We start from the raw sequence: 14,892 nt of genomic DNA, 5'->3' as shown, positions 1-14,892 counted from the left end.
TTTAAATTTATGTACGCGTAGCCATCTTTAGAATAACTGTTGAAAACTCATGCAAAGCACAGAGATAATAGTATCACATTATTATTTATATAAAACTGAAACTCATAGTCCATACAAAATACATATCTAAATATAATATATAAAAGAGAAAATTGCACTTTGCACCCTCCTATTTTGTTTCATAAACAAATGTGTATCAATAGTATTGGAAACTCAGTTTGCACCCCTCAACTTCAACCTGCCAATTCAGAAAGCACCCCTTCGACGGTTATTATTAAAAAAGTAAGGGGTAGAATGGGAATTTCAGTAAAATATTAACTAAACTAATTTTTTTATTTTTCAGATTATACTAAAAATTGAATTTATTATTATAGCTATAAAATAATATCTTTAAATTTTTTGAATAATATTATATAGTTGAGTTTTGAATTTTAGTAATATTATTAATGCCAAAAATTATATAATTCCACCAAAATTAAATTCAAAATAATTATATATATATATTTTTTATATATATTTAATTTAATGTAATTATTTCATTTTAAAGTCTTTGACGTCGTTATGATTTTAAAGTGCATTTAATGAAAATATTCTGATCAATATTAATATTTAATATACAAGAAATCATTTTTATAAATATTTTAACTTATTTTTGAAATTCCAACTAAAATTTATTTACATTTTAAAATAAAGTTCCCTTTTTACCCCTTATTATTTTAATTATAATCTGCAAAAGGGTGCATACTGAATTAGTAAGTTGAAGTTGAGGGGTGCAAGTTGTATTTCTGAAAGTTCTGGTACAAAATTGTTTTTTCAACTTTGTTTAAGGGTGCAAAGTGCATTTATCTCTATATAAAATGATGTTAAAATATGTAGTTAAAAAATCGAATTTAAATGTAACTCTAAAATTTCACCGTATAGTTTTAGTTATGCGCACCTAATTATTTATTTATATAAATCTGACATGTTAACTTATTAATACGATTATTTTAAAGTAAACTGACGCTTGGATGTTTAGCAAAAAATAAAAATTGAAGGGAATAAAATTTACAGAGAGTAGAAGTTAATTTTTGTCAGTTAAGATTTTATTACCTAAAATTTTAAAAATAGTCGCATAATTTTTTAGTAAGTACCAATATTTAGGACATAAACATGGTTTTCTTATTAGTATAGATAGTTGATAACCCGTGCTAAACACGGATCCGAGATTAAAAATATCGAATTAATATTTGTAGAGGATTATTCATAATCCGTGCGAAACACAAATTAAATTTAATATATTAATATTAATATTAAATTGGTACTTGCAAAAAATAGTTATGTGGTTAAAAAGAATCGAATCAGTTATGAAATTTTCCACTATAATTCTAGTTTTGCATTGTTTTACTTGATATAGAAATCTAGCATATTAATTTAATTTTTGTTAAACGAATTGTATCTCTATTTTATGAACCAAATATCTGTTCTTTAGATAATTTAATATTAATTAAAATAATTTGATAATTATTTTATAATTAGTCTTTTCAATATAGTTTATTTAATATTGCTTAATTATCGATACAAATTAATTTACAAATTAAAAGTAAATAGATGTTATTAAATTTAATTTAATATTACTTAATATAATCTAAATACAGCCCATAAATTTATTACTGTTAAAATATGTTTTTTAATTTAAATTAAATAAACGTTGTGATGGACAGTAACAAATACAATCGTTAAATCAATAATTTTCAGTTTAAAAGATTATAAATATTACTAAAGTCATTTGCTATTATTTAATTATTTTTAAAATTATACTATAGAAAATAAAGTTTACCGAGAATAGAAGTCAATTCGTGTTAATAGTTTATTTTGTAATTAGTAGTTTTTCAAAATAAAAGTAAATATATGTTATTTTACTTAATTTAACATAACTTAATAAATATTTAATATAATTTATAAATAAATAAAGTTTACAAAGAATATAAATCAATTCGTGTTAGTAGTTTGTAGTTTTTCTAAAATTAAAAATAAATATAAGTTATTTTCCTTAATTTAACGTATCTTAATAAATTTTAAATATAATTTACAAATCATTTAAAAAATATTTTTATTTTATAAAATAAACAGACAATTGGATAAACAGTAACTAAAAAGAAAATAAAATTTACAAATAATAGAAGTCGATTTGTGTTAAAAATAAAGTTTATTGAGAATAGTAAGTACTAAAATTTGGTATTTTATAACTTTTAGCACCAAATTTCACGCTTATTAATAAAGATTAGTATATTTCCCTCAAATCACTAATATTCGTTCAGCCTCTTCATTGTCTCCTCCTCCTGTGGTTTGTCTTAAGGTAAATATGAATGCACACCTTTACAACAATGAGGGTGTTAGCTTTGGTGTGGTAGTTAGAGATGAGTCCGGGAGAATTTTTGCAGCAGCGTTAAAGAGAATAGGTGTCAATTGGCTACAGGAAATGGCAGGAGTAGCTTGGAGGCTGAGTTTCGATAAGATTGTTCTGGAATCTGATGCGTTAAACCTAGGAAGTACAGTTAAACAAAACAAAATAAAGCAGGAGCATCCCCAATTTTTCTGTTCTACAGTGACAGAGAGAAGTTAAGCAGTATGCTCAGGTTTTTTAGTTGTATTCATTTTAGCAGTATGTTGCTAGATGGGAGGTAAGCTCTGAATCAGAAAAAGTTTGACTGGATTGTTTTCCCCAGAGCCTTAGAACGTTGGTGAATATTGATTGACATGAATCAAAATTCGCATGTTTCAAAAAAAAAATTTAGCTAAAACTTGCCAACGATATATTCCTGTTCCCTAACCATGCATTCTTTTGAGTAATAGATACAACTAACGCGTTCCAGATAAAGATATCAGGAGTAATGCGCTTCTCAACCATTTGCAAGAATAGCGTTAAAGCCCTCTGTAAATCACCTTTCTTGCAAAACCCATCCACCACAGGACCGTAGCTTCCGTGGTCAGGAGAGCAACCTCTTTCAATCATGTCCTCTAGGAATTTCGAAGCACTCTCAACTCTCCCCTGCTTACATAGCTCAACAATAAGCTCATTAAACGTCGATGCAATTGGTAGATAACCATGGGCAACCATTTCATTTATCAAGTTGAATGCTTCTCTTGCACGACCAAATTTACAAAATCCATGGATCAAATGAGCATATACAACTGCACTTGCGACACCTCCTTCCCTTTTCATCTGAACATACAGCCCACATGCATCCTCAAAATTGTAGCACTTGCATAAAGCTATTATCTTTAAGCTTTTATCAACAGCTTTTGGAAACGACCTTTCCATCTTAGCAAGAAATTCAAGTGCTTCATCTGCGCAGCTTTCCTTATACAGACCGTATATGATACTATTATAAGGACTAATATGTCTCCTGGAACCCTCTTTACTCTCTTCCATAAGCTCCAATATTTTAAATCCATCTTCAGTCCTTCCCCTTGAACAGAAACCACGGATCAATGTGTCATATGTGACAAAGTTCCAGGTTATCCCAACCATCTTCATTTCATTAAACATATCAGAAGCTGAATCCAACATCCCAGACTCGCAAAACCCAGAGATTAAGATGTTATACGTGTCTGCATTTGGTAGGCAACCTTTTCTCTCCATCTCCTTCAAAAACCGATGTCCTACTTTCACTTTTCCTGATTTGGAGAATCCCTTGATCAAGGTATTATAAGCCACAACATCAACTATTCCTCCCTTTCTCTCCACCGTCTCTACAAGCTCAACAGCTTCCAGCGCACGACCTTTACTGCATAAAATTTCCACCACCTTAGTCAGAGTAATAACATCCGGAACAAGCCCAACGCTGAAGCATTTTTCCAACATCACAAGAGCTTGTACTGAATTATCTTCTCCACAATAAGCAGATATCATTCTATTAAACGTCACTTCACTAGGTTCCCTCATTTCCGACATCAAACTCCTAGCCCTCCCAACCTTCCCATTCCTACAAAGAGCATGAATCAATGTATTATATATTACCGTATTGGGAATCACACCCCGGTTCTTGATCATCTGCAAAAGTTTAAATCCATCAGCAATCCTATTAGTTAAGCAAAGCCCTTTCATCATGATCCCAAAAGTGTAATCATCTCCTATAACATCACTTCCCACCATCTTCTTCCTATAAAATTGTCTAGCTATATCGATATCTTCTTTAACAAGAACGTCCAATATCGAATTCAAGATTTTCAAACTCGGGGGCTTCCTAAATTTACAAACCAGGTCAACAACCCTAATCACATCCCGAATCATTCGAGCACGTCCAAACCCACGAATCAAAGTCACAAATACATCCTCATCCGGGTTTTCCCCAATTGAGTCAGGCATTTCATCAAGCACCTCACGGGCAATATCGAAACATCGAAAAACACAAAGCTTGTGGACTAAAGCCCTGTAAGTGGATTGAGTGTGTGTAAAATGTGGCAACTTTGAGGCCCATTTGAAGGTTTGAATAGCTTGGGAAGGTGAATTTTGATCAAGAATGAGATGGGCAATGTGTTGGTGAGATGGAACAGGGCTAGTTGAGATGGGTTTAGATTGAAAGGTCAAAGAAAGTATGTGAAATGTTGGTTTGGTAAGAAAAATGGGGAGTTTTGAAGGATGTAATAAAAGGGGCATTAAGATTTAAGACAATATTTTTAAGTTTGTTAAGTTATATGCAGTTTAGACAGAACATAAGAATCAACCAGGTTTTATGTTGTGAGAGAAGCTTCAAGACCGCAAAGTCGCAGAAGACAAATTTGCGTTTTTTATTCTTCTGATTTTCCGAGGCATTTTTCAAATATTTAACATTTTGCCTGTTTGTTCGACTTGCAGCTAATTTCCCCGTATTTGTTCGATCTCGATTAAAACGAAATCATCTCGACATATATATTGATTGAATTAAATCTAGAGTGAAATGTAAAATGATACTGAAAGAAAGATAACTAATGAAACAGAGACATTGCACAAGCCACCTTACAACATTTAATTGGTCATGTCATGCATTCACAAAATACAGTTACACTCAAATTTCCACTCTAAAATATCCAAACCTGATCTAAACTTGAACAGATGGATGCAACATATATGGAATGGAAAATTATAGAAAAGGAACCCCCTGCATATCTTTGATGCATCAGTGACTTGTAACAATGCCGTAAATCTAGTTGCTTTAAACAATAGGCTAAGACAGGATCCAGATTCCAAAAGAGGACTATTTTTGGTGAATAGGATACCTTAAACCAATCCAAACCAAGCATACCGGGTGTATCCCGTTCACGGAGCAGAAGATGGTCATAGTCATGACTATTATAATATCGACATATAAATTGTTGACCACATTGTAAGTGCAAATGCTGCAACTAAGTAAGTCCAGAGGAAAATGATTGAACACTCTGCTTGCCCCACATCAAATAGTTGAGTCATCGTACCTGTATCAGCAATTCGTTTTGCAATATTAGTTCATATTGCAGTATGTATATAGATTTGAAGTTTGATGTGTGTGTTTGTACATATATCAATATTTTTACTATATCCACTAGATCTACATCATGTAAATGCATGTCGTTGTATTGTTTTTAAACGTTCTCAGTGCATGAAGACTATGCAAAGATATGCAGCAAAACAAGTTTTTTTAATTTTTACTTGTTTTATAGTTACTCTATTAGGGTTGTTTTCACTCAGGAAGGAATCAAATACCGGAAGAACCCAGCATAAGTTTATGATGAAATGGCAGATGAAAGGAATGACCATTATATTTGGGATCAGCCAAAACGAGCCTTATTTGTTGTTTGGTTAGGGTACTATTATATTCGTCATATTTTATCACTTTCTCGACTCCATTCTTGTTTTACTCATTTTGCCTTGCAAACTTCATCATAAAAAAATGCAATCCCTCATCTCATTTACTCTTGCATCTTTTCTTGTCCCTTGAACACTGCCCACAAATTTACAATCCATTCTTTCCCATCCCATTTTCTCCAACGAAGCATTAGTATAGTGTTGAGGTACGGAGATGAATGACAATATTTGTGTATACGTGTCCATAACTTGGTTCCAATTACACTTTTTTTACCACCATTTGGTTGCTTGCAAGTGCAGAAAACCTTAAAAACACAAGTGATAATAAAGGACCAAAAGTCCATATGTCATAAACCATGGGGAACTTCCTTACCGATATTCATAGCAGGTGGTAGACAAAACTGAAGCAGAAGCACAAAATGGAACAATGGATCTGATGGAAGCCACCCAAAGCTGCTGACAGCTTTAACCACCCCAATCCCAATCACAGGTAGTATTAGGTATCGCACACACAGTACTGCCACAATAGTCATAGGTCTTAGATTTGCTTCCCGTAAGCCTGAAACCATCATATATACTTGTTAGGGCAAAAACAGTACCTCAAATTAATCTGTGGGGCTTCAAGAGTACCCCTTTGTTGGTTAACAAAGTATGAGAATCTGGCGGTGTTGGTGTATTCTAAGACACTATTTTACCTTGGGCGAGGTTACCTCCAAGTATAAGGGTGATGCAAGGTATGGTTGCAGTCCTGCATATATAATGAATTACACTTATGCGGCGAATTGGACAAATTAAGAGTTGTGAAAAACTGAATCCTAATTTCTGACGTATAATCACAATCCACAACTGAAGCCGAATGATACATACCCAAGTAATTTCACAGTGTCCTGGATCACTCTAAGTGGCGCTTCGTCACCTATCATAATATGTTTAAGCCATGGAATTGTCCCGAAGAGGAACCCAAGAATCTGAAAACAGCAAAGACATCGACAAGTAACTAATTGATATCTTTCAGATATTTACCGTCTACATTAGAAATGACTTTTGACGTCCTTAACAAAAATTATGGCTCCATTTCATTTTTTAAGGAATCATCATATAGTATCCACAAATTCTAATCTGGACACACTATATTCGTGCTGATTTTGTTGAGGAATTTCATACTTAACAGATAATAAGTTATAGCTCACCGTGCCAATGGTTGGAGGTGCCATCAATTCTTCTAAGATCTGGCAGATAAATCCTGTAAATTTATTACCAAGTGACTCTTGCTTCTTGTTTTGAGTGCTGGCTGGTCCATGAGGCACAATCTAAAAGGAGAAATACAATGTAAAATGTCTAGTTAAAAATCAATGTTTTTAATATGCATAATTTGGTAGACTTAGGCCAACTCCAAGAGTGGCCTAAAGGTCCAAATTTGGACCGATTTCGGTCCAAATTCACCCAAAAGTGGCCTAAATCTCGGTCCAAATTTGGACTTTGGACCGAGATTAATATAATAGTCTTTAATGTATTTTTTTTAGTTTATTACATAAAATTTTGATTTCGGGTATTTATAAATGCAATTAACCGATATTAGGATATTATTATTATTTATTTAAATAATAATTTAAACTAAAAAATATTTAAACGTAACTAAATAAATATCATTGCATTTCTTGAATTCAACTTACGAATATATTCCAACATTAAAATAAAACAAGTAATTAATAATGATAATAAAATATATAGATAATATCTTACCTCATACAAAAATAATATATTTATTATTATAAGACCTTAAAATAATTAAATAAATATTTTGAGATTTGGACCGAAATTTAGACAAAACTGTTGGAGTTAGAGAGGGGTTCGGTCCAAATTTGGACCGAGATTCGGTCCAAATTTGGACCGAGATTCGGTCCAAATTTGGACCAAACTCTTGGAGTTGCTCTTACTGCCTGGCTCACTATGTCCTCTTTAGCCGACTCCTGAACTTGTCCATTTAAAAGTTTAGTCTTCTCATTTGCTTCTAAATCCTTATTGGGTGATGTTATGGCCTCTTCAGATGCCTTTAAAGAGTTGAATCGTATAGATGAACTTCGTATCAATTGGTAAGTATAAGTCCAAATAAAGAAACCACCAAGCTGCAAATGAAGAATTGTCAGTTGGGTTTTTCAAGCTTAATATGAAGCCAGTATGCTAGATGGTGAATGATTTAAAAGAATTTACTTTAAACATGTACTGTTTGAGAACTAAACAAAAAAATAAATCATGTGACAGTTAATCATATTTCTTAAAAGGTTGACGAAGTGACCACAAGTATAAATTTTAATTGGACAGAGAGAAGGCCTCACCGCCATGGAGAAAGAAGAATAAGAGAGTCCGTTCCTTGAGCATATCGTATGATCGCCGAATGGGCTGCCTTCCTCGGTGCAAATTGCAGGAACAATTATTATGACAATGTTTCCCAAGTTCCCTATTATACAAACACAACATAACAATTGACTATATATGTTGCATAAATGTTGTACTATAATTTAGATTATTACACAAATTGGTGAAAGGCTACTGCAATACCTGTAGAACACATGGCAGTGATGAGACCCTCTAGATGTGGTTCTGGCTTAAGTAGTCTAACTACAATCCATCCCAGAATTCCTCCAAATAGAAAGGTTAGTGCAGTGTTAATGGGCATATACCACCTTAAACAGAAAAACAGAAAAGATGACATAAATATATTAGGATGACAAGTCTTAAACAAATTTAACTAGGAAAGATGCAAAATCTAAAGACCAAATTTAAATCTTCAAATTCGAGTCAACATAACGATCAAGTGCGGCTGGCTAAATATTATGTCTTGCCTACCAACAAAATAAAGTACCATGAGATAATGTCTTGAAGGGTTACTCCCTGGTCTAGACTAGTAAACACAAGCGAGGGTGTGAACACCACAAACACGATCTGCAATTCCACATACACGAATATATTTAAGATCGGAAAGAGGATGAAATTAATAAGAAGAAATAAATAATTAAATTTGACAGACAATTAATAAAGTGTGCATATTAGTCATGTATATCATCATGTAAGGGCTAAAATGTGTGAATTCAAGTGACACAGAAATGGCTACCTTGTTAAGTGTCCTACGAGTAGCAGCAGGAAGAAGATTAAGATACTCAGTAGCCATCAAAGCTCCTAAAATGCTTATTATTAGAATCTGCATTATTGGCATTGATGCCACTTGTAACAGCGTCAAAAAACCCATATTTGCTTAAGCGATTCCACCTTCTTGCAAAAAAGTAGAACTTCTCGCAGTTCTGTCAACAGCTTAGTCTTTCAACCTAGCTCTTCTTTCAACTTTTATATGTGTAAATTTAACTTTAAGCTACATATATGCATTCGTAGTACGTCTGTTGGAGAAGGAATGTCCTGAGAAGTAGCAAAGTGAAAAAGTGAGCAGACTTCTCAAAACAAAAACGACAAAACAGTATAATACAAAGAGATTTTAGAACATTATAGAAAAAAATTAGGAAATTCACATTGGAACTCTGTAAGTTCCTAGTTTGATCAAGATCTTGCATATTACGACGATTTTGTTAAAGTAGCTAATTCATCATCTTTACTAATTCATTAATCTCCTAGTTGGATTATATACTTATAACTTACTTTTGTTAATTGTCTTCCAGAGAGTAGCTTTTGTGTATTTGTACATCTTCATTCTAGTTCATTGAGTCGTTATACAGAGGTAACAGTTGATCTACCAAAGCAAAGCCAAATGCAACAATAATCTCTATGAAATCCATAATTTTACGGGTAACGGATAACAAGCAGACATTCCATAAAATCTATATTGACTCTCCACTCCAACTTCTAAAGCAAACAACAATGATTTGCATAATCTAAGAAAGTTGTAAAAACTAATCAGGTTGAGGACTTGAGTGCCCACTGACAAGGAAGAAGCCAACCCATGTACATCTTTCAATGGTCCTAAACATTGAAAACTCATCGTCCTTAACAGTTTCAGAATTATACTAATGGAATGTACTACTCTACCTTTTTTTTTTCTCTGAAAAAATCGACACCAAAATACAAATGGTCCCAATTAACAAAACCATATTTCTTTTGTAATGAGTTATAGGCTTGTAGGTAGGCTAGCAAGGATATTAAAGTACTCCCACTGGGATATTAATAATTCAAACTCTTACACGAACAAAACAAGCTTAATAGTAAATTAAACATATCATTTCCAGAAACCATGGCGGCTCTTGAACAAAATATAAAAAAATTGTAGAAAAGGCTTTCAGAGGTAAAAGTTATACTAAAATTATAGGAAAAAAGCAGAGAAATAATCAATTAACATATCATGACAAAATTTTCATCTGGATTCGGTCTGGTTATACTTAAAAAAAACTACTAGTAATACAAGAAAAGTATAAAATGTGTTAAATATATGATATTATTGGGGTCTTCCTCTAACACCTTGAGGTTTTAAATGAGCTGGTTACTCAACATGGTATCAGAGCTTAGACTGGTGTTCCACTCTTCGACCCATAAACTGGTTACTCAACATGTAGACATAATCAGCTAATCAATAAGCAAAAGAAACAAAACCTATGTACAGATGCGAGTTTAGGAACAGGCTGCTAGCATGGGACAGTTCCATGCAGATACAAACAGAAAAGTATGGCTTCAATTTATGTACAGAAATGTATATAATTAAACACGAAGAAACGTTCATTCCCAGCAATTACAAGACATAAAAATAATACAAGCTGCAAATTAATATTGAAAACATATAAATTACCTGGGGGAATTAAGCGAGACAGAATGGAAATTGATTAGAGGATGGTGATGATGACAAGACACGAACAAGAGAAAGAGAAGGATGAGGAATAAGCGGGAGACAAGACACACACTCGTCTGCACCTCAGCAATTTTTGGGACTTCGTATTTGTAATGTCTTTTGCTTAAACAAGCTCACACACATTATACATGTGTTGTAGTAATACAAATTTATCTATATTTGCATCTCCGTAAACTATTTTATTTTCGAGTATTTACTCATGTCTTACTATTAAATACTCATATTATTCCTTGTAAGAATTCTCAAATCTAAGAATTGCTGCAAATGTTGTCCACATCTAGCCCCTTATAGTTTTTCTGAGAAACATATATTTATTTATTAACCACGTGTTCTCATTAATATTTTAAATTTTAATTTATCCAGTTATATTATATTTTTAAAATATTTATATAAATATATAATAATTATAAATTTATAATAAAAATAATAGAATAACATGTGGTCGTAATTTATTAGAATTAATAAACTATTTATAGTAGTTTAACAATTTAGTAGTTTAGCAGATATATTACACTATTATTTATATCTTTTAATAATAGGATAAGTTGTATTCGTACTTTAGTAGGATAAGTATATTATATTTAGTAGTAGTTTAATAATTTAGTAGTTTATTAGATATATAACACTATTTATCTATTTTTGTAATAATCAAAATTAGGGAATTATCGTTGCAAACCGTTGAACCAAATTATCTATATTCCGGCTATTATAGTATAGTATAGATTTCTTATAAGGTAATATAATATTTACCAAAATATATGATACTGAAATGTGTGGTATCAAGTTGTTAAATAGCAATGAAAAGTAACATCTAAATACATGTTTTTTTTGTTTTTTTTATTATCTGTATTATCAATAATAGTTTATACAATTTTATAATCACTGAATTCTAGAGTTATTCATCTTTTTATCAGCAAAAGCCACAAAAAAAAAAATTGTGTTCACAAACGCTCATATTAATCTTTTTTGGATAAATTTTCCACCAATCTTTGGGAATTTTTTCTTGATTGGAGATAAATTTAATTATATTTCTCTTTTTTCTTTTATTGAAAATATAAAATAAAAATACCTGACAAAATATAAGAAAATCGGGTCAAACTGCACACTCACACGATCTTTGCGATAATATTTAATTATATCACAAGATTTGATGTCGTCAATAACATCGTTTTACCGACAAACAAATCAAATTATTAACATATATGTAGAGACAACAAGGAGCAAGCAACTCCCAGTCTAACATAATGGAGCAATGTGATTAGAAATGATTAATTTAATAGTACAATATAGCTTTTAATCTTTAATTATAGTGACATCAACGGAATAATGAAACATGATTAAACAAGTGTGCAATTAGGCAAGCAACCGCGCCCGCCCGCGCCCGCCACAAGACTCCACGAATATAGATCCCCCATTCTTCATTACAAAACACTTCTAATTAGGGGTGTACGCGGTTCAGATCCGATCGATTTTGGGGTAAAAGTCGAACCAAATCGCGAAGAGCGGTTTTAGAAAATTGTCATCCGCAACCGCTTGGAAAATTATCATCCGCAAGCGGTTGCGGTTAACCGCGTCAATTGCGGTTGCGAATTTGCGGTTATTGCGGATCGGTTTGCGGTTCAACCACTTATTTCAAAATAATTAATAATTTGCAAAAAAATAAATTCAGAATATTAATAAATTCAAGTTTAAGTTACGTGATAAATTTACATTCAAAAATAAAATATAAACTAATGCTCCGTGAGAAGTAAGAATATTAAAAACATACAAAAATATGGAGGTGAGAGAATAGAAAAAAAAAGATAAAAAAAATTACATGTTAATTATATTTTCTATTTGTTTAGTTATATATCTTATAATGATTGTGAATCTTATGAACGAAATCTTAACATTAACCTAAGATTAGTTAATAAACGTGTATATTAATTAATATATATCATATCAACTATATTTTTGGAAATATATTTTATTATAAATATATGTTGTGAGTTGCGGTTGCGGTTGCGCTTTTGCGATTTTTAAGAATTTAAAACCGCATCCAAACCACGAATGAGCGGTTTTTAAAATTTAAATCCACAACCAATCCACGTTCCGCGATTATCCGCAAAATACGGTTCGGGTGCGAGCGGTTGGATGCGGTTGAGCGGTTCGTCTGACCACCCCTACTTCTGACCCTTCTACTTCAGCCAGTTACTGTACATCTTTTGACCATCCCATTTTTATGCACAACTAGAAAGGAACAGTAACTACTTTTGAGTTGATTTAACAAAAGCATTTTAACTTTATGCCAAACTTTTGTAATGAAAATCATAACCATATATGTCATTTATTTCATTGTTTTCACAAATGTTATCTGCTACGTATTTTACATTTACAAATTATTACTAACCAACTAAATGCGAGAAAAATCAATTAAAAGGAAATAACGATATAAACAATTAGATTACATGTCACTCGATTATAAGACGTATGATGATGTCATAATGTCAACTTTGTCGGTCAATTATGACTTTTGCTGCATTAAGTTCTCTCGTCTAACTGATTTTCCCGTCTAACTGAAGTGTGCTGTCAATTTTTAGCTGGTCCAAATAATCAGTTGTAGCAAGTATATATATTTCTAACCATGCCGTAAATCGAAAATTGTGCAAAAACAAAAAAAATATTATTTCTTATTTTTCCTTATCATTGTCATTTTTTTGTGAGACTTATCATTGTCAGGTTGAAAGTGCTAAAATGAATATTACATGGCTAAAAAAGAAATGAAAAGAAGACAACTATTATGAATTTACAAAAGTACACTATATAAAGATAGTCGAAACGACAATCGTATAGATGTGAGTGGGATATGATAGCTTTAGAGATCTGAGATGAACGTAAAATTTTATTACAATTTATAATATAAGTTAAATATCGAAAATACCTTAATATATATAATATAATAATAATATAAATATATATTCTAACATCCGCCCTCAAACTCACGATGTTGCAGCAATAAGCATTGAGAATTTTGCCAGACAAGAAATGAAATCGCGAAATGGAATGAGCCATCGTAAAAATATCAACAATCTAAAACGAAGAAGGAACAAAAGGTAATGAGATAGTGTCTCGTAATAAATAATGGCGAGTAAGATGACAATAAATCTCAATATGTTTAGTGCGCTCATGAAATATCGAATTACGTGCAATATGAATTGCACTATTACTATGACAATATAACGGAGTGGAACTAAGGCTAACACCCAAATCTAAAAGTAAGCTACGTAACCAAACAATCTCACGTGTAGCGGAAGCCATGACACGATACTCAGTTTCTGAAGATGATCTCCAAACAACATCTTGTTTCTTACTCTTCCATGAAATAAGTGAATCACCAAAGAAAATACAAAAACCTGTTGTGAATTTACGATCCTTCGGCTCACCAGGCCAATCAGCATCACTATAAACACATAACTCTAAAGATGAGGTAAAAGAAAATAAAAGACTCTAAAACTGAGTCCCACGAAGATACCTGAAAATACGAAGAACTGCAGCCCAATATACGGTAGTAGGAAAAGTGACAAATTAAGTAACTATATGGACAACATGTGCAATATCCGAATGAGTAACAGTGATATGGACAAGACTACCAACAATCATGCGATATAAAGTAGAATCTGCTAAGGGAAGACCATCAGTAAGACATGCACGGTTAAACAAATCAGCAACGTACTTAGATTGACAAAAAAATACCCCTTTGGTTTGCTAGCAACCTCAATTCCCAAAAAGCAACGTAGAAAACCAAAATCTTTCACAAAAAACAACGAGCCAACTCACGTTTCAATGACTTAATAACATTACAATCATTGCTAGTAATAATCATGTCATTAACATATAAAGACAATTGTATATAACCAGCACTAGTAGATCGTATAAATAGAACATATACATGATTACTAGGACGAAAACCAAGTGAATAAAGTACAGTAGAAAACTTCTCAAACCAACAACGAGATGATTGACGAAGACCATAAATAGATTTACGAAGTCTACCGACATAAGCTGATTGATGAGGAAGACCGGGAGGAGGTGTCATATTAGCTTCCTCGTGAAGATCACCATTCAAGAATGTATTCTTGACATCCATATAAAATTTTCCACTTGCGAGCATAAGCCATTGCAATCAAAGTATGAACATTCGTCATCTTTGTAATAGGCGCAAAAATCTCTTCATAGTCCAATTCATACTCTTGAGAGTAAC

The 14,892-nt window shown here is 32.2% G+C and overlaps 2 protein-coding genes across 3 annotated transcripts; both read right to left on the bottom strand.

The window, feature by feature from the left end:
* Positions 1-2,404: 2,404 nt before the first annotated feature.
* On the bottom strand, positions 2,405-4,860 carry LOC141712812 (pentatricopeptide repeat-containing protein At2g17525, mitochondrial). The gene has a single exon (XM_074515885.1). It carries the CDS (start codon positions 4,640-4,642, stop codon positions 2,774-2,776), a length of 1,869 nt encoding a protein of 622 aa, XP_074371986.1. The 5' UTR covers positions 4,643-4,860; the 3' UTR covers positions 2,405-2,773.
* A 94-nt stretch (positions 4,861-4,954) lies between these two features.
* LOC141710891 (protein PIN-LIKES 7-like) lies at positions 4,955-10,756 on the bottom strand. Of its 2 annotated transcripts, none has more exons than XM_074513388.1 (11): positions 10,593-10,756; positions 8,919-9,217; positions 8,670-8,749; positions 8,366-8,490; positions 8,143-8,264; positions 7,744-7,932; positions 6,997-7,116; positions 6,674-6,774; positions 6,502-6,554; positions 6,180-6,365; positions 4,955-5,436 (listed from the first exon to the last, which is right to left on the bottom strand). In XM_074513388.1, the coding sequence occupies exons 2-11, from the start codon at positions 9,051-9,053 to the stop codon at positions 5,315-5,317; spliced, it is 1,233 nt and encodes a 410-aa protein (XP_074369489.1). In that variant the 5' UTR covers positions 9,054-9,217; positions 10,593-10,756; the 3' UTR covers positions 4,955-5,314. The 2 variants fall into 2 exon arrangements, with proteins under 2 accessions (XP_074369489.1, XP_074369490.1); XM_074513389.1 differs by lacking the exon at positions 10,593-10,756 and adding an exon at positions 9,455-9,677.
* Positions 10,757-14,892: the final 4,136 nt, after the last annotated feature.

This window comes from Apium graveolens, chromosome 3, assembly GCF_009905375.1.
Source record: "Apium graveolens cultivar Ventura chromosome 3, ASM990537v1, whole genome shotgun sequence".
NCBI classification, from domain to species: domain Eukaryota; kingdom Viridiplantae; phylum Streptophyta; class Magnoliopsida; order Apiales; family Apiaceae; genus Apium; species Apium graveolens.
This window is presented reverse-complemented; position numbering and strand designations above follow the sequence as displayed.

Excerpts from the sequence above, each read along its gene's own strand:
- LOC141710891 (XM_074513388.1), bottom strand. The coding sequence starts at position 9,053 with ATGGGTTTTTTGACGCTGTTACAAGTGGCATCAATGCCAATAATGCAG. Across the intron at positions 7,933-8,142 it reads ATTCTTCTTTCTCCATGGCG|CTTGGTGGTTTCTTTATTTG; the intron begins GTGAGGCCTTCT and ends CTTCATTTGCAG. Across the intron at positions 5,437-6,179 it reads ACCACCTGCTATGAATATCG|GTACGATGACTCAACTATTT; the intron begins GTAAGGAAGTTC and ends TTGCTGATACAG.
- LOC141712812 (XM_074515885.1), bottom strand. The coding sequence starts at position 4,642 with ATGCCCCTTTTATTACATCCTTCAAAACTCCCCATTTTTCTTACCAAA.